Below are 16,991 nucleotides of genomic sequence, written 5' to 3'. Positions count from 1 at the left end.
CAATCTTCTAGGGATGGAGGCACCACTTTGAGGTGCTGTCACAGAATGCAGCTCTTCACCATCAGTGCCTGACAGTGTTTCACTGTAGATGTTGAAAGGTGTTGCTCATTTTTAGCACTAATACGGTCATAGTGAACATTTTCCAGACTCTCATACCTGAAAAGGGAGTGGCATTGCGTCCCAGCTCACTTTTTGCTAACATTAAATGCCACGGTGAATGTTCTGTGAATTCAAGGTAGGGTCCACCCTGAGTGGTTGTTAAATTGCACTGAAATAAGAGAGGCAGTTCTTAAAGCCCTAGCTAAGCAGCAAAGGCCGTGAAGCACCTGAAAGGAGGTTGTACTGAGATGAGTGTTGGTCTCTTTTCCCAAGTAACAAGTGATAGGATGAGAGGAAATGGCTTCAAGTTGCACCAGGGAAGGTTTAGATTAGGTATTAGGAAAAAATTCTTCACTGAAAGGGTTATCAAACACAGGAGCAGGCTGCCCAGGGAAATGGTTGAGTCACTTTCCCTGGAGGTATTTAAAAGATGTGGCACTTGGGATGTGATTTAGTGGTGGACTTGACAGTGTTAGGTTTACGGTTGGATTTGATGATCTTAAAGGTCTTTTCCAATCTAAATGATTCTCTGACTCTATCAGTTGCAGAAGATGACATCTCTTTCTTTGCTGACTGATATAACACTGGAGGGCATATGTGCCTCGGAGATGCCATTTGCTTTCTGACTGGCAAAGAGGAGATAACACCATACACAACTGTTGCCCTCTGCTTGCTAACAGCTTTTGGAGGAGAATGATTTAAAAACACATTCTAGCCCTGTGTTACAATGTGGCCGGAACACAAATTTCATTCACACGTCTCATTTGCTTTGGTTGAATTAATTTTTTCCTCAGTCATTTTTGCACAGATATCCCAATGGCCTGAAATTTGTCACTTGAATCAAGGAGATAATTTCCCTGAAAAAAAAAAATAATAAATGTAGTCCCTTGAAAAGATTATTAGAGGGCACAGGGGAAAGGCCAAGTGTTTTCAGCTTAAATAGGTTTCCGACTCCATTGCATATTTTGGAGTGCCATCTGAATAGGCAGACGGCAAAAGAGACAGGGAGTCATAATGAGTAAAGGAAATAAAATGGGTCATTTTATTTAGCAGTACCGAGTATTTTCCAGGGTCTGATTGGAGGGGGAAAAATAAATCTCCAACCTGACAGTCAGCTCAGGCCATCCAAACTTAAGTATTTGACAAAATTTTATTACTTTAAAGGAAAGGTAGTTAGGAAGGATAAAGGGGTTCTGCTGTGTCTTACAGCTTTCCCTCAACGACGTGCTGAGCCACTGGGAGCTGCACAGTGTTGCTGTTGCTCTCCCCTGCTTGGGGGAGTCCAGCCACCCTGCTCAAAGCTGCAACGCTTCGGCACAAGATCCAGGAAAGTAAAGCAAGATGCAGCTGATGCTGGATAATAAAATTATCCCCCCTTCATGTAATAGTTTTTATTATGGTTTTCCCTGCGTTTTTTCTGAAGGAAGCAAGCGCTGTTGTTCCTGTTTCATAGATGGAGAAGTGAGGACAGTAACAGATGCTCTGATTTTGCCAAAAAAGGTTGGACTAGATGATCCTTTAGGTCTCTTCCAACCTGTTATTCTATGATTTGCCTATTGCCATTGAACTGAAAATGTCCTCACTGGGGGAAAGGGAGAAAAAGAAAATGAAAATACAGTGGAGGCGTCTGCCTGGCTTGTACAGTACAGCTGTTCATTATGAAAATCATGTCACAGCTTAAACAGCTTTCAAATCACGATGCATTCACAATAGTGGTAGACGACTGGGGCTGTGGTGACATCACTGCATATCTGCACACAGTTTTTGTCACTGTAGTAGTAATAATCATTTGCTGTGGACCTAAGTACAAAAATAGTTATATTCATCAATCACTCTTTTTTTTTTTATTTTCCTATACCTGTAGGACATTGTTACAACTGCTGCAGTCAAGAAAATGGGGCTTCATGAATTTATTCTCTTTCAATAAATGAAATCGTAATAGTGAAGAAAACTTTCTCTTGGCCAGACAGGGACAAAGAGAGACTCTTTTCTGCCCTCTGTTTAGCAAGTGGATAGGAATATGCCACTTATATGCCTTACTCTAACATTTTTAGAAGGTACCCAAATTAATCTCCGCTAGATGACAACACATTAGCTAGCCAAGTAGATGTCAGCTGTATTCCTTATACCAGAAGACTCGGTATTATAGTGTTTATTTGCCCTTTTCTGGTCCTGTAGTGTCATGATAGCTGAGTAGCAGGGATCTGGTCACTTGTCAGAGGCATTGCAAAACAATGAAAAAATACTTCGTGTTTTAACAATCTCAGGCAATCAGAAGATCATTAGGTAAAGCAAAGACGCTAGCCAGTTTGGGGTGGGAAAGGAGGCAGAAAGAATAACTGTAATACAAGATTGTTTTCCCCTGGATAGGCCATTATCCACTAATTCCATTTTTGCATATTGGAGGAACAGAGTTGAAAGAGAATAGAGAATATTTACCAGTAGTTCTGGCTGGACCACAACACACGGATTCTCCAGGAGAGGCGCTTTGATGCAGATGTTGCACGGGAGAGTTGATTCGGCAGCTAGGCCTTGATCTCACTGAAATGAAAATAACTGGAGAGAACGGAGGTGAGCCTCCTGTGCTCTTCCTGGTGATCAGATCTAGGACTGCTTAATCTTGTCTTTAGTCTTGGAGAAATGAAAGTGTAAAGAAACCCAGTGTGACTTCGTCGATAATGACACAGCAGCTGTGATTATTGTGGGAAGAGCACGGATGGAAAAAAAAAAAAAAATCACAGTATCAGAAGCGGCTTAAAATGTCTTTTTCAGTTAGGATCTGGAAATGCAGAGAATGAACTGAAATATCAGTTGGTTTGTGGTTTTTTGTTCTGTTTTCTCAGCTAGAGCAGTGGGAGAGGAAGGTTAATAGAAGAGGCAGTTACAGAAGTCAGTATTAGTTACCACTTGAGAGCCCTCACTTGCTCAGACCCGCCACGAGCAACAGAGAGGAAGAAAATGTGTGCATTGTGGATGAGAGTGAAATAAGAGCTCAGGGAAGGAGGAGTGAAAACTGATTTCAACAGCGATGTTCATTTCAACAATGTAGTTTCTGAGAGAAACTTTGAAGGCCAAAGCTGGGAAAATGATCTCTATGCACTGGCTGGGGACCAAAACAGAAAATAGCAATTTCCCCTTTTACATTTAATAAATGTAATGCTTCTCTTGAAAGGACAGCACGTTTCTTCTCGCTTTTATTGACATGATTAGTTTCTTAACATCAATTTAAGATACTGAATTTTTTTTTTGTTGTTTTTTTTTTGTTTTTTTTTTGTTTTTTTTTTTTCAATTATGATGTATTTAAAATATTTAGGTGTGTTCCCTAGGCTTTCTGAAAATAAAATCACTTTTGTAAGAATCTCGTGTTGGAAATTTCAAGAGAGAAGCATAAAATTTTTAATCCCCTTTGGAGGGTTTTGGCCATCTCTATTAGATTTTTAGTTCCCTGGCCTTTTAACCAGCTGTACTACCTGTTGTGTTTGTTTAGCGCTGTGTTTCTACTCGCTGCACTTTTCCTGAGGAACAAACTATTTGTTATCATTATATTTTTGTTCACAACACTACTGTGTGAGTACTAAACTTTCAGTCAAAAAAAATGACGCCTTTTATAATTGATTCCTTCTTCTGTGATCAGCTAAGGGCTTATAGTGTACTGGTTTGGCAGCATCTTGCTTAAAACTTGAAATGAAGGAATTGCACAGCTCCCGGTGCTTCCTGAGGGATAGAGCTGGCAAACGAGAAGTCCAAATGCAGGTTCAGATTTCTATATCTGATGTCATGTTACAGAAGTATCTGGAGAGTCTGCTTCAGAGAAGCAGTAGGATTCTTTGTATAGCTTGTGTAAAATTATATTTTTAATGGGAAGGAATGCAGTTTGATATTAGTGAGCTTGTAAGAACCAAAATAAAATAATTTTAATTCATAAAAAATACTTTCAAAATCTGGCCAACTTGTTGAAAGGGGTGTTCTCCCGTGAAACGTTTCGATTTTGGCAAAACATTCTGGAAAAACGAAAGCAAAGTTCTGTCTGTATTTGCTTGGAATGGTCATTTTCTTGAGTCTCGAGTCATTCTAAACTATGCTCAGCACTAAAAGGCAGATTTCACGTACCCAGGGGGTATCTGTTATCAACTTGAACTTTTAATTTCTGTCTGGAGATCTAGAAATACAAAATATCCACAGTGTGTGAGTTTGCTGTAGCCTGGTGTGAGAGACACACATGCAATCAACTATGCAAATATCAAAGGTTAGGGAAACTGTTATCCACAACTTAACTAATTACTTTAGCTTATTTACTTGAATAAAGCTAGACGGGGGTATGTGAATTGATCATTGGTTTTGACTTTTTGTTGTTTACGTTTTAATAATTTTCTTCAGTCATGCAACTCTTGGTTCCCTACTTATTTTTATGTCATTGGCATAACTCACTGGCATCAGTGCTTATTTTTCTGGCCCTTAATGGTGTCCGTGTTGAAAAGAGAGCATAAAGTTGATTACTTATTGAAAAATGTAGTTCCTGAGCTTCACACTGCAATTTTTGAAGAGAAGTGTTTGACTTCTCCTTCTCAGGAGGGTCATACTGTGATTTTTTTTCCTCTTTAGCTAACTGTTTGATTCTGGCTTGTTATTACGGGTACCCTGTGTTGGAGTCAAGATAAATGCTGATTTTAAAAAATAAAGTAAGTTCGCCAAATACAATTTCAGCTTTCTAGAGTTTTCTAACTTCTCCCTGGCTCATCTGCAGCAACAAGCAGATAGTTATACTCAATTTTACCTTTTTCTTAAATTTGACACTATACTGCTGAATAAATTGCTGCTTACCCAACCCCTTCCAGTGCCGGCTCACCTTGGAAGCGATTGCCTTTTCCTTACCAACTGCTGCTTGCCAGCTTCCCCTCTCCTGCATGGCAGGAGAGCATCGCTGAAGCTGCTCCCATATGGGGTGGCCCCTCTCTCTCCCTCCCACAGGGAGGCCGAGGAGAGGACGGAAAAAAAGAAAAGCTGAGAAGCGCCTGTTAGTTGAAACTCCCCGATCCTCTCTCATTTTGCCATACAGAGCAACCTGCCAGCTGCACTGTGTCGTGCGTGTTGGAACAGGGACCTGGAGGCTGGTGCTGAGATGCCAGCCCCACAACACAGCCGTCTTCCTATGGCTGAAATGCAGGGAGGGTTTGTTTTTTGGTTTGTTTTTTTTTTTTTTTTTTTTTTTTTCAGTAGGGTTTGGGGTTTCCTAAGCTGCTTTGAACGAATTGGTTAGCACGCAGACTCAGACCACAGGCGTCCACTGTTGGGTGTTGCTGACACAGCTCCCAAAATTTCATTATTATGTTACAAGAGGATACCAGTCCCTCATGGGAAGGTCAGAGGGGTAAGGGAAGTGAGCACACAGCTTTGCTTTGGGCGGGATTGCAGTGGCTGCCGGACTCTGAATTAATATGGGGTGTTTTTTGGGGGAGGTACACCGACCAACCCACTTGCCCCCTACCCCCCAAAAAAAGTAAAATATAATTTCATTACTTAATTTGACCAAAGAAGAAAACGTGGCACTTCATCATTATTCTAGAAGGTTTTCTTTAACAAAAACATTCTAAAACATAACCATTGTTAAAAATTAGAATAAGGTGAGTTTTTTTAGCCAGATAGTATCATTTGGTTGAGCAATCAGTTGTTACAATTAAATGTTTTTTCTTTCCTTAAACTTTGGCTCAGTTTTAAGCTTAGACCTCTAAGGCTATAGTAGTAGTTATGTTTGAAATGAATGCAGCATTTCTTTGGTCCACGAGGGTGTAACTAAGCGATGAAGATCAGCAAGTTGGCCCAAGGCTTTGTGCTGTGAGGAGAGTTTGGGGATCTTTACCCGTAAGGAAGCATATGGAGAAATGTATGTGATGTCTATGTCTACTTTTAGTACTCAGGAAGGAAAAATAAGGTGAATAAAAATTTAGCACTAGATAAAGAAACTACATTACAGTGGCAGGGTAGCCAAGACAAAGAAATAAATTACTACTGTTGAAAACTGCAGTTATGAGGGTGGAAAGCAGTTAATGAAAAGTTGGTACCTGGAAGACATTTGGGTGAGATCAGAGAGAAATATCAGGTGTGGGTGGACTGGGCAGCGAATTGGAGAAGATGGAAAGAGCTGTAGTACCTGCAAGCAGATATTATTGAATTAGTCCTGACACGCTCTGTAATGGTAATCGTGACCAGTAGACAGTCCTTGAAGGTCCAGAAAAGGTAGAAACCACAGTAAAAGTCATATAGCTGTAATGGAAATTGATGATACACTGCAAATAAATAAGAGCTACTGGTGTGCATAAGATAGGATTCATATGGCTCAAAACTACTTTTTGGAGTATGGAAAAATATCTACTGGTTTTCTGTCAACCCAAAGTTGGATGTGAATTTAATTAGAAGTCCTTGTGGTATTATGCACGAGGAAAATGTAAGAAGGAGAGCTCTCATTATAGAAGGGTCTATCTTTCCAAATTTAGATTAGAAGGTAAATGGTGCTAATAATAATATGGGATAATTATTTGTGGATGTGATTTCTTCACTATCTAAGACAGGACTATAAAAAGGTGATGCTATTTCAGAATTTAATTCAGTATAACCTTACAGCTCATCCTTAAAAATAACCACTTATATCAGGTATTAACAAGCCGATTCAGTTTATATTACATAGGATTGTGAACATAAATCTAATTAAGGTTTTCAATTTTCGAAGTTGTCTTTTAAAAAATTAAGTAAACTGGTCACGTGTGTTGGATCAATGCAAGATTTTTAATAAAGGATTATTTCAAATCTCTTTGTATCAAAGTAAAAGAAAAAATAAAATTGAAATTTATTTTCTCAATAAAAAAGAGGGGGAAAAAAACCTGTAGAGAGGAATTCCAAATCTAACTAGGGATCAAAGCACTAAAGTGCTATCAGGATCCTGCAGGAATTTAGGAAAATGGCACTGATCATCCACGAAAGTAGTGTATTGGAAGTCCAGAAGAGGCAGATCACTGAGACTCACCAAAAACTAAGCTGACTTAAATCTTGCAAAGGAAATGAAAAGCAAATCTAGATTTATTGTTTTCTTTCCTTAGTCCTGCAAATAAAGACAACACAGGAAATGTGTGTGTGTGCGAGGGAAGAGGGAACACTTTGCAGTTGGAAGATTACAGTTCACAAAGGTCTGGCTTCAGAAGTGCATGAGCATTTGCCTCAGTTTTCAATATGGGAGATGAGGTAGGACACAGGGGCATGCACCAGATGGTGAATGATAAAGAGACTTGAAGGAGCTGAAGTTTCTGCAACTGTTACAGAGGTCAAAAGCCGAAGAGCCGAATGGTCTTAACTTCTCTATTACAGAGAAAACTGTGATTCCATCTGGGAGTACTGTAAAAATGGCACTTGACATTTCAGATTCGTTAAGACTGTTAAAACATGCATCAAATACTTCCTGCTGTTGTACAACTGGAGCATAGCAAAAATAATATTTATATTTAAGATGGGGGAAAGAAACAGATCCAGGTAACTGCAGGCATGTTCATCTGCCCTTGATGGACTGCAGAATAGAACACATTTCGAATAAGAGAATAGTTTAAGAAGTGGAGGTAAATGTTAAGTTTCATTAAACACAGCATGTGTTTACTGAAAGGAGGCTGATCTCCCAAACTAGCTCATTTAAAAATTGATTTTATAGACATGACTAATCTGGGACTAATCAAACTGTAATTTTTTGAAGTATTTGTTGTGGAACTTGATGAGAAATTATTCATTCAAGCAGGAAAAAGAGGAGGATTAATGCAAAAGGTAGTCCTGACATGAGTAAGGAGCTTAAAGAGAACTCTAAGCAGTGTTGTGAAGAGAAATAATGTGCTGTAGGAATTTTTTAAGCCTGCTTTTGGGATGCATTTTATTTATTCATGATCATGGGATGAAAACGATAATGTACTAAAAGACGAAGCTGGGAGTCATAGTTATGCTCAAAATGCTGTTTATGGGCAAAGAGGAGCCATACCTTTTATATATATTTATATAAAGTAAAAAAATTAATGTTAGTGTAATTGAAATCTTAGCAGTCTTATCCAAGAATTGTTATTAGTGTAGATGTAATTATTACAGAGAAAGGACATGTCTATGCAGATGTTATAATAGTAATAACAATACCACCACAACCACAGTTAAGGTTGTTATATATACACTTAGATTCAACTGCTTTTCATAATGTTATGTTGACCCTTCCCCAGCTCCTCTCGGCCCTAAGGTTGGTGATTTCATTACGGTGTTGGTAGTGGGGATGGTTATGGTGACTTGTCGTCATCTGGGGTCCTTTGTCAGGAAGACATGTGTTTTGATGGTTTCTTCCTCCACACTTTCAGATCAAATTGGTGTTATTTTTTAACGTTTGCTAACATGCTTTTATGCCTTTCTCTTCCTTCATTGGTCTGCAGCTCCATGTTCATCCAAACTTACTATATATGGCACCTTTTAGGCATGTTGGAAACCATTTCTGTATTTTCTTTCTTACCTCCTATATCTAGTTTTGTTCAGCTTCAAGTCTGCATTTCTTTATCTGATCACAAGCTGTGTATAGATGAGGGGGGCCTCCGTTGTCAAGCCTGTGCCCCATCTCATATCTCCCATATCTTTACTCCTCTGCACTGCATCCCATGTCTTCACTTCTCAAGGCCTTTGCTAAGATACCAGTCCTGTATTTCTCTGTAATACATTATTATAACAGAGCTGTAAAACCTGAGTGGCTCCATACAATGGCAAAGAAAAAGCTATAAAATTAGCCATAGCTAGCTGGTCAATTAGAAAAATTGCTGTTGCTGGTAAACCAAATCTGACAAAGCTGCAGATGGGTCAAGGAAAGGTCAGATGGAGCAAGCCTTGAAAACCTCAGTCCTGAGGCCTTGCAAACTCACTACAAAGCCTGTGGCCTGTCATTACCGATAGCAATGCGTACAGTATTGCAATACATGCAAAATAATAGCATTATCAACACAGCTGATGTTTGGCATATTATACTGGAAGAGCTGGAGGATGAGAACGGGTTAAATCATGTGAGAAAACTTGATAGGTCAGAGTGGGAGATTACACTCACATGGACTAATAATAAAATACTTGCTTCTATAATCTGGGGCCTTGCCAGTTGCTTTGGAAAGAACAGATGAAGGGAAGGGCTTGCGAGTAGTAGTTATTAACAGGAAAAAAGCCACCTGCAAAAGGCATATGTTATCCTAGGATGTGCTGCATATGCTAGCTTCAGTAAGGCTAGATAAAATAAACACTTGCTCACCGATAGAGCTTCATCTGAAATTGTCTGGTTTGTTCTGGATGCTTGTGTTCAGAAAAGACTTGTTCAGACGGGAGAAGTTGGGAACCTGTGTATGAGTTAATTGCATGACTGAAGACAGGGTTGCTCCAGCAAGCTTGACTTGTGCTAACTGAGATCCAAAGGCCTAAGGAGCACAGCACGAAAACACCTGGGCCACCTCGGGCTGCCAACCTGGATACTAAGGAAGCAAGCTGCCTTTGCAGGGTCTTGGCAGCGACTGTAAAATCAGGCTGGGGGTATTGAGGGATTTGGGGTGGAAGGCTCAAGCTCCACTCAGAAGGTCCTTCAAGCTGCAGCCACAGCGTGACTTCTGCCTGACTCTGGTGCTCACCATGCAATTGAACTCATGGATGGATGGTTGATCACTCATTACTTGTCTGATTGCCTGCCATTTTTTAATTTTCCTTTCATTTTTTGCTCCCAGAGCTGGACTGTGAAACCGACTGAAGTAATTCCTGTGCCTCAGTTTTGTTGGGAGAAGCCATTTGCTATGATGCATCTCACCTGGGCTTCACTTCTCACCTTGTTGCACACTTTATGTTTTCCTAACACTCTCTGTTTTAGCATTTAACTGTCATTAACTACTACTGTCATTCCTGTTTTGGTGCTCTTTTCATGATTACTCACTCTTTTTTTTCTGATCTTGTTCCAGCTTACAATTTAAACTGTTCTAAACTCTCTTTCTTTTTCTTTACCTTTTCTTTCTTCTGAAGTGTCCTGGGTTTGAGTGGGCGGTGGAGTTTTTTTGGTAGCAGGGGAGGGGGCTATAAGGGTGTCCCCATGTGAAAAGCTTCTTGAAGCTCCTCCAGCTCCAAGTCAGCTCCACCTCTGCGCCAAAACTGAGCCGATCAACTGCGCCTCTGTGATAATGTATTTAAAAAGGGACGTGGTGCCGAGCAGTGGGACTTCTGAGGAGGAGTTGTGGCAGCTGCATGAACACCAAGGTCAGTGGAGGAACGGAGGAAGAAAGGAGGGGGGAGGTGTGCCAGAGCAGAGACCCCCCTGTATCCTGTGGTGAGATGGCAGGGCGGCCCCCCCTGCCACCCATGGAGAGCTACGGTGGAGCAGACACCGATTTATGGCCTGTGTTTCGCCTGGTTGATCAAGGTGCTGTGCCCGAAGAAGGCCGGGGTCTCACGGAAAAAGGCAGCCCCGCTGCTGTAATTCAGTGCTGGGAGGATTGCAGCATGCGGGGGTGTCCCACGCCGGAGCAGCTCGGGAAGGGCTGCAGCCGTGGGAGGGAATCCAGTTGGAGAAAGTTGGTGACCCACTCCGAAGCAGTGTAAGGGAACGCTGCAGCCTGTGGGAGGGACTCACGTTGGAGAAAGTTTGTGGAGGACTGTCTCCTGTGAGAGGGGGACCACGATGGAGCAGAGGGAAGTTCCAGCAGCTCCTCCCACCGCAGATGGCAGAAGCGGCAGCACTGACTGCACCCCCCATTCCCTACCCCTGCACCACTGGGGGAGGAGGTAGAGATATCGGGAGCAGAGCTGAGCCCGGGAAGAAGGGAGGGGTGGGGGGAAGGTGTTCTCAAGATGTGGCAATGCTTCTCACTGTCCTACTCTCTTAAGTGTTTTTGTTAGTGTCTCTAATAAATCTATGTTCTTTTTTCCTTCCCCTAACGAGTCTGCCTTTTGCTTGTGACCATAATGGGTGATCTGCCCCTCCCAGTCCTATCTTGAATCCCAAACCTGGCTCATTTGTCCCTTCTCATTGCTGAGAGAGAGGGGATGTGTGAGCGGCTGCATGATGCTCAGTTGCCCTCTGAGCTCAAACCACGACATCAGGTTTCCTGGAGCTTCCCCCACCAAAATGTCTTTTTTCTTTTATTTTCTTCACTTTTATTTTTGTCTCTTCCTGTTTGTTATAAATGCTACTGCCATTTGTTTAAATGCTGCTGTCTTGTGCTGTTTATGGGCTCTTGTACAGGATTTTAGAAATACTTTCCCTTCGTGACACATGATTTACTTGTTACCATTGGTACAGATAGAAGGCTCATTACAAAAATCAAAATGTTGAGGAGAAGCCCATTTTGCATATTGTGAAACAATTATTTTTTCATTGCAATTAGCAGATTTGGCTGTTGTTTAAATCAAAGGTTGAACTGGAAATGTTATCACAGAATCTAATGAAAAGGTGAAATTGGCACCTTAGAATTTTGAAAAAAAAATAAACCAAAAAAGTGTTTTCAAAAACAAGTCCAGTCTGGCAAGTTTTTATCTTCATCTATCTTTTTAATGGCCAGCTGAAATATTTGCAAGGAAGACTGAAGACTGAACTCAAACGATTGCTGATAGGTGGGGTTTTCTGTCCTTCTGAAAAAGTATCTAGTGAGTACTGTATATAGGCTGTTTGCAGTTTTGTGGGCACACCTGCCCTTGCTGATCCATCATGTGCAAAATAATTACGCAATTTTCTGTAGTCACATCGGTTGCATCAAACTCAAAGTGTTTGTGTGGTGTGAGGCAGGGCCTCCATCTGTACAGCATGGTTTTTCATTTGTTGGTAATTAATAGCAAAGGCACCTCAGGAAACAGTTTGGTGCTCTCTGCCAGAGGGAGTTATATATATATAGGTATATATAAAGACATAGATATATATATATACGGAGGTTTAATGTTTGCCCTGGATAACTTGTCAAGTGTTTTGGCTGTAGGGAGACTTGGAGTCTTAGGGAAGAATGCTATATTAAGGCTGCATGGGGTTTTGTTTATAGGCCTTCTGGAACATTTGAGACTCCAGAACCCAACTATTTTCTCTGCCCGTTTTGCTGAAAATAACGTTGATCAGATTTGAATTTGAGTCTCTGTCAACTCGGTGTAAGGCAGCTTCCCTAGAAACAGTTACCCATGGCACTTGGTGACTGTCAGCACCCGGTGGGGTGCATATGACCACATCCCAGGTCCCCAGGGTGGGCAGCAAGGATGTAGGAAGGACCCCCAAGCCCACTGTGGGCATTTCTTGCGTGGGGCAACATCCTGTGCAGCAAACCCACCGGCGCTGCCTTGCTTCAGCTTGTGACACCCCCAGACAGCATGCTGGGATCGTGTCTTGAGATCATGGAAGTATTTGTCTCTCTTTCCATATGTGTTTCCACACAAGCACTTAACTCTCGCTCCTTTGAGGGATTCTGGTGAGTCATTTGGAAGAGAGGAAGTGAGAAGATAAATTGTAGTGAAAATGGGATGGGATGTGAAGTGAGGTGCAGGGATGCTGGTGGTGAAGTTTCTCCAAAGGAAAGGGGCTGAGAGGGGAGGTTTGTTGTCTTAACAGTATTGCAACTGTGATTATGGAGAACCAGTTTGAAGTAAGTGGAATAAAAAGGCAGGTTGCTTTTTTTTTTTTTTAAATTACTTTATTTATTATTTTTCTGTTTAATTTTCTGTAAAGCATGAGAGTCTCTAAGTGAAAACATGTAGAAGAAGAAAGGAAAAACCAAACCCAAGTTCACACAGGACTGCTGTGTGCTCTAGCTCCCAGGCTCTCTTTGAGTTCACTGGAAACACTGGTGGTGGTTTCTTCATGATGGGAAATGGTACTTTCCTTTGAAGTAAACCAAACTGGTGCTAATGACAGCTCTTTCAGACATTTGAATGCCAGGTCTCTTGCAGTCTTCACATGAACTTTATTTCCACAAAACTCTAAAGTTTTCTCATCTGGCTTCTAGTATGATATTAAAACTGGATCCTCAAATGTCTCTGTGTTTGGGATTCCTCTCCTGTTTTCCATGTCAATTACAATTACATTGACAAATGCAAAATTAAATTTCAAATAGATTTTGTTCTTTGTTCATGGTGGGAATTATTTCTCCTGTAAGGTTGCTGTGCTCAGCAAAATGAGATCAGGTTGCCTCTAAATCCTCTGTAACATCAGTCTAATTGAGTTTTTAAGGCCATCTTAGTGGCTAGCACTGTTGACACTTCCTTGGAGTGCTGGTGTAGCATGAATGCCATAGGCCCTGATTTGGAGAAAAAAAAAAAAAAAAAGCTGGAGAAACCTTCCGTCAGAGCAATCTCTATCCACTGTCTAGGTACTTGTCTGTGTACTAGAGAGGTGTCTCTGGGAAATGAGGAGGATGCTTATTTTTAACATATGTATTTGTTATGGCCCTGCTTTCAGAGAAACAATGCCAAAATGAGACAATGCAAATTACAGCAAAGTGAAAAGGAAATACGTGTGTAAGCCATTGAAATCAGCAAGCCCTGAATGTCTTTTGGTGATTGGCTAATAACTGACGTTTCGACACAAAACAAATGTTTTTTAATTCCTCTTTATATTTGAATATTTGCTTATCAAATCCAGATTTTGGGTTCATTAGCATGCTATGGATAGCCTCTAGATGTGTGTGCAGGTCCTACCTCTGTGCTTATTTTGCATTTCAGGCAATTAGCTTAATTTATATTAGGAAGAGACACTAATTGGAGGGGAAGGAAGAGGTAGGTAACAACATGCCAATGACAATTACATTAATAAATCACATATTACCTATATAAATTTTTATGAAAGAAGCTCTTCTCAGATGTCAAGTAAACCTAATAAGAACTTGAACCCTTGCAAGGTGGACAGTGTAGCATTTCCTCCTTCATATTGGGTGGGTAAACTGAAACACAAAGTATATGTTATGTTTAGTTTTACACAATAAATCACAGCCAGAGATCAGGAAAGAAGAAAGAAGTTCCAGGCCCATCAGGATCCTTGATTCTCTGACAGGATTCTAGAAGCTGAGCAATAATTATTGAACTTCCTGTGGCAAAACTCATCCATAACATCAGCAACGTAGATCAGGGATTTGGTACACAAGCTGGAAAATAATTGTTAAAAATCTTTGTATTCTCTCTGGAATGAAGATAATTGCCCATTCTGCCAATGGCTAATTACGTTTGACCTGCTTGTGTTTTGTGGCCCTGAAGCAGAGCTTCCTAAAAATGCTGCAGCAACACTTTAGATGGGGGTCTCGCTTTTTGCAGTCTAACCAACATTTTTTTTTTTTTTTCCTCTCCCTTGTTAATCCCCAGAATGCAACAGCAACAGCAGCAACGTCGCGTGTTCACAGCTGCCCTCCTGGCACTTGTTTTCATACTGGCAGCTGTGAGTACCACTGAGGCTGGCAAAAAAGAGAAACCAGGTAAGGACCAGTGAAATTCAGAGCTAATCCCCGAGATAAATTGTATGTGTGGGAGAATGTCAAATGCTTCTGGTTTTGTTATGAAATGCAGGTCATTTGTTAACCTTTTGGCATGCAGGGTGGGGATTTGTGGCTGTGACATGTTGCTCTGTGTTAAATCGGAAAACGGAAAGTAGTTTCCATGAAATCTGGCAGATTGACGGCCCCGGAGACTGGAGTCCTTAGTTTATCACAGAGCGGGTACTGCAAGGCAGCTTAAAATTTGCTCTGGGAGTAGGTTCGTGCTTGATTTAGGGAGAACCAAACAGGAGTGGTGAAAGAGCAGTTACCATGTCGCTTGTTCGGTGTTGTATATGACACTGCTACACCAATGCTGTGTGACGTGAAAATCCTCTGACAAAGAATTGAACTAACTCACGGCTGCAGATAGACATCCAGACATCCAGCAGTAATTTCTTTCTGTCAGTAATGAACTCAGGCCTCATTATAGGAGAGACAGGCCTGGGGTAGAAAATTCATATCTGTCAAACTCAGTTTTGACGGTTTTTAAGGAACACATCTTTTGGTGTTTTCCATAAGGTCTTATTATTTACAGGCTACTTCCACACCAGTTAATATGACCTGCGAGTCTATCAGAAATAGTGATTCCACTAAAAAAAAAAGGTGTTTCTAACCATTGTGGCTGTATGGAAATATGAGAAAATGTGAATGTAAATATACAAGAACTAGAAGAAAAGTAATTTTATATAAGGTTATTCAAAGTTACTTCTGATGTTTCGGGGGCCTAACTAATTATTTTGTGAACCCTTGAGTTTGATAACATTGCTGTCTTTTTTCCTGAGACTTGGGCTTAAGGATTTAAATGAAATCACGATCCTTAATTTGTCTCTGATCAGCAAACCCACCTGTGTTCAACAGCATTTTGAGTGTCCTCCTCCATGTAGTTTTTCTTCACCTTTGGAGTTTTGGTCATATTCTGACATAAGATGTGGCATGGTATAAGAAGTGAAAAGTTCGTATCCCACAGCTGTTCCCTGGAGGTGCTAGAATCCTCTGATACACAACATATAACTTTGTAATTTGTATAGTGTGTAGTGCTTCAGCTGAGACTGAAAAAATTTACATGCCATCAGCTACTGGAAGCAGAGGAGTGTTCTTTCTGAGTGAGCCCTTCTGCATGTTTTGGTCACTGATCCCTGAGGGTTTCTAGATGATTCTCCATCCTGAAGGTGAAAATCCACTTGAGATTACCTAAGTGGACTAGAAGACATGGTAGTGGGACTGGATTTGAATGATCCACCCTGCTTTGGAGTCAAAGAAGCTGATCTGTTTCTGAAAAACCGTGAGGAGGACGCCAGACCTTTTGCTTTTGAAGCAGTTGTTTTATGAGCGTCTCCCTTGTTCACCCGTTCAGGTGCTGTGACTGTTTAGTGAAGTTCAGGGAGATTCTCCGTAGGCTCTGGGTATTGACCACTTGTCTTGCTTGGGCTCGGTTCCTTGTCTTCATGCAGAGAAAAAGGCGAAGAAGTCTGACTGCGGGGAATGGCAGTGGAGCGTCTGCGTGCCCACCAGTGGTGACTGTGGCCTGGGCACGCGTGAGGGCACTCGCACCGGAGCTGAGTGCAAGCAAACCACCAAAACTCAGAAGTGTAAGATTCCCTGCAACTGGAAGAAGCAATTTGGAGGTAAGCATCACTCTCTCAAGGGACGTGCCTTGGTTTTTACTGAAGTGTGGAGAAGGAAGCCCGTATTTTCTGCTTCTCTCTGTGAATGTCTTGGGGAAGGGGCTACTTCTGTATTTCAAGTTCATCGCAACTAGAACGGGCGTGTTCATCGGAAGGCAGCTGCTTCAGAGCAAAGCAGCTCCTCTGCGGAAAGACCACGTAACCTACTTGTTGTAAACTCAGTGTTCCAGCGGCATGTTTAAATTTGCTCTCCTGTGGTGTACAGCCCTGTTTAAGGCATCAGTGTAAGTGCCGTGTGTTCGCTCACAGCTGGGAATCTCTGTGATGGTTACCACCGGCTTTGCGTGACCTTGCGACGGGTGGTTTGCAGCATGGAGCGTGGGTGGAGTCCAGTGTGGGCACTGAAAGGAGTGAATGAAGACCAGTGTATGTCATCTATATTATTCAGTTCGGAAGGTTCATCTAAAACGCTTCAGAAAGATACATCGGATCTGTCCTGGACGAGGTGTCTGTCCAGGACTCAGATCTGATTACTCTTGCAAACTTGGCTTTTTTCTAGTAAACAGCTTGGGTGGCTTTGACATCATTGTGACATTACTAAGGTGGTGACTGCAGCAGTTTCAGACCTGACAATTTCATAGTTGCACATACATTGCTGAAACTATTCAGTCCTTATTTGGTAACCTTTGGCATCACACAAATGGAGGAACAACCATATAAAATGTGGATGAGGTTTCCCACTGCTGTTGTT

General features: G+C 41.4%; 1 protein-coding gene across 4 annotated transcripts in view; it reads left to right on the top strand.

The window, feature by feature from the left end:
- PTN (pleiotrophin) overlaps window positions 1-16,991 on the top strand; it is an 85,601-nt gene that overhangs the window by 46,892 nt on the left and 21,718 nt on the right. For all 4 annotated transcript variants that reach the window (XM_032986021.2, XM_042795325.1, XM_032986019.2 and 1 more), the window contains exons 2-3: window positions 14,446-14,555; window positions 16,067-16,240. In XM_032986021.2, coding sequence (XP_032841912.1) covers window positions 14,447-14,555; window positions 16,067-16,240 — 283 coding nt within the window. In that variant the 5' untranslated portion in view covers window position 14,446. The remainder of the gene's footprint in view (window positions 1-14,445; window positions 14,556-16,066; window positions 16,241-16,991) is intronic.

The sequence above is a fragment of the Tyto alba genome, unplaced genomic scaffold (genome assembly GCF_018691265.1).
Source record: "Tyto alba isolate M040663 unplaced genomic scaffold, T.alba_DEE_v4.0 Super-Scaffold_21, whole genome shotgun sequence".
In the NCBI taxonomy this organism is placed as follows: domain Eukaryota; kingdom Metazoa; phylum Chordata; class Aves; order Strigiformes; family Tytonidae; genus Tyto; species Tyto alba.
Note: the sequence above shows the minus strand (reverse complement) of the source record. Positions and strands in the feature narration are given on the sequence as shown.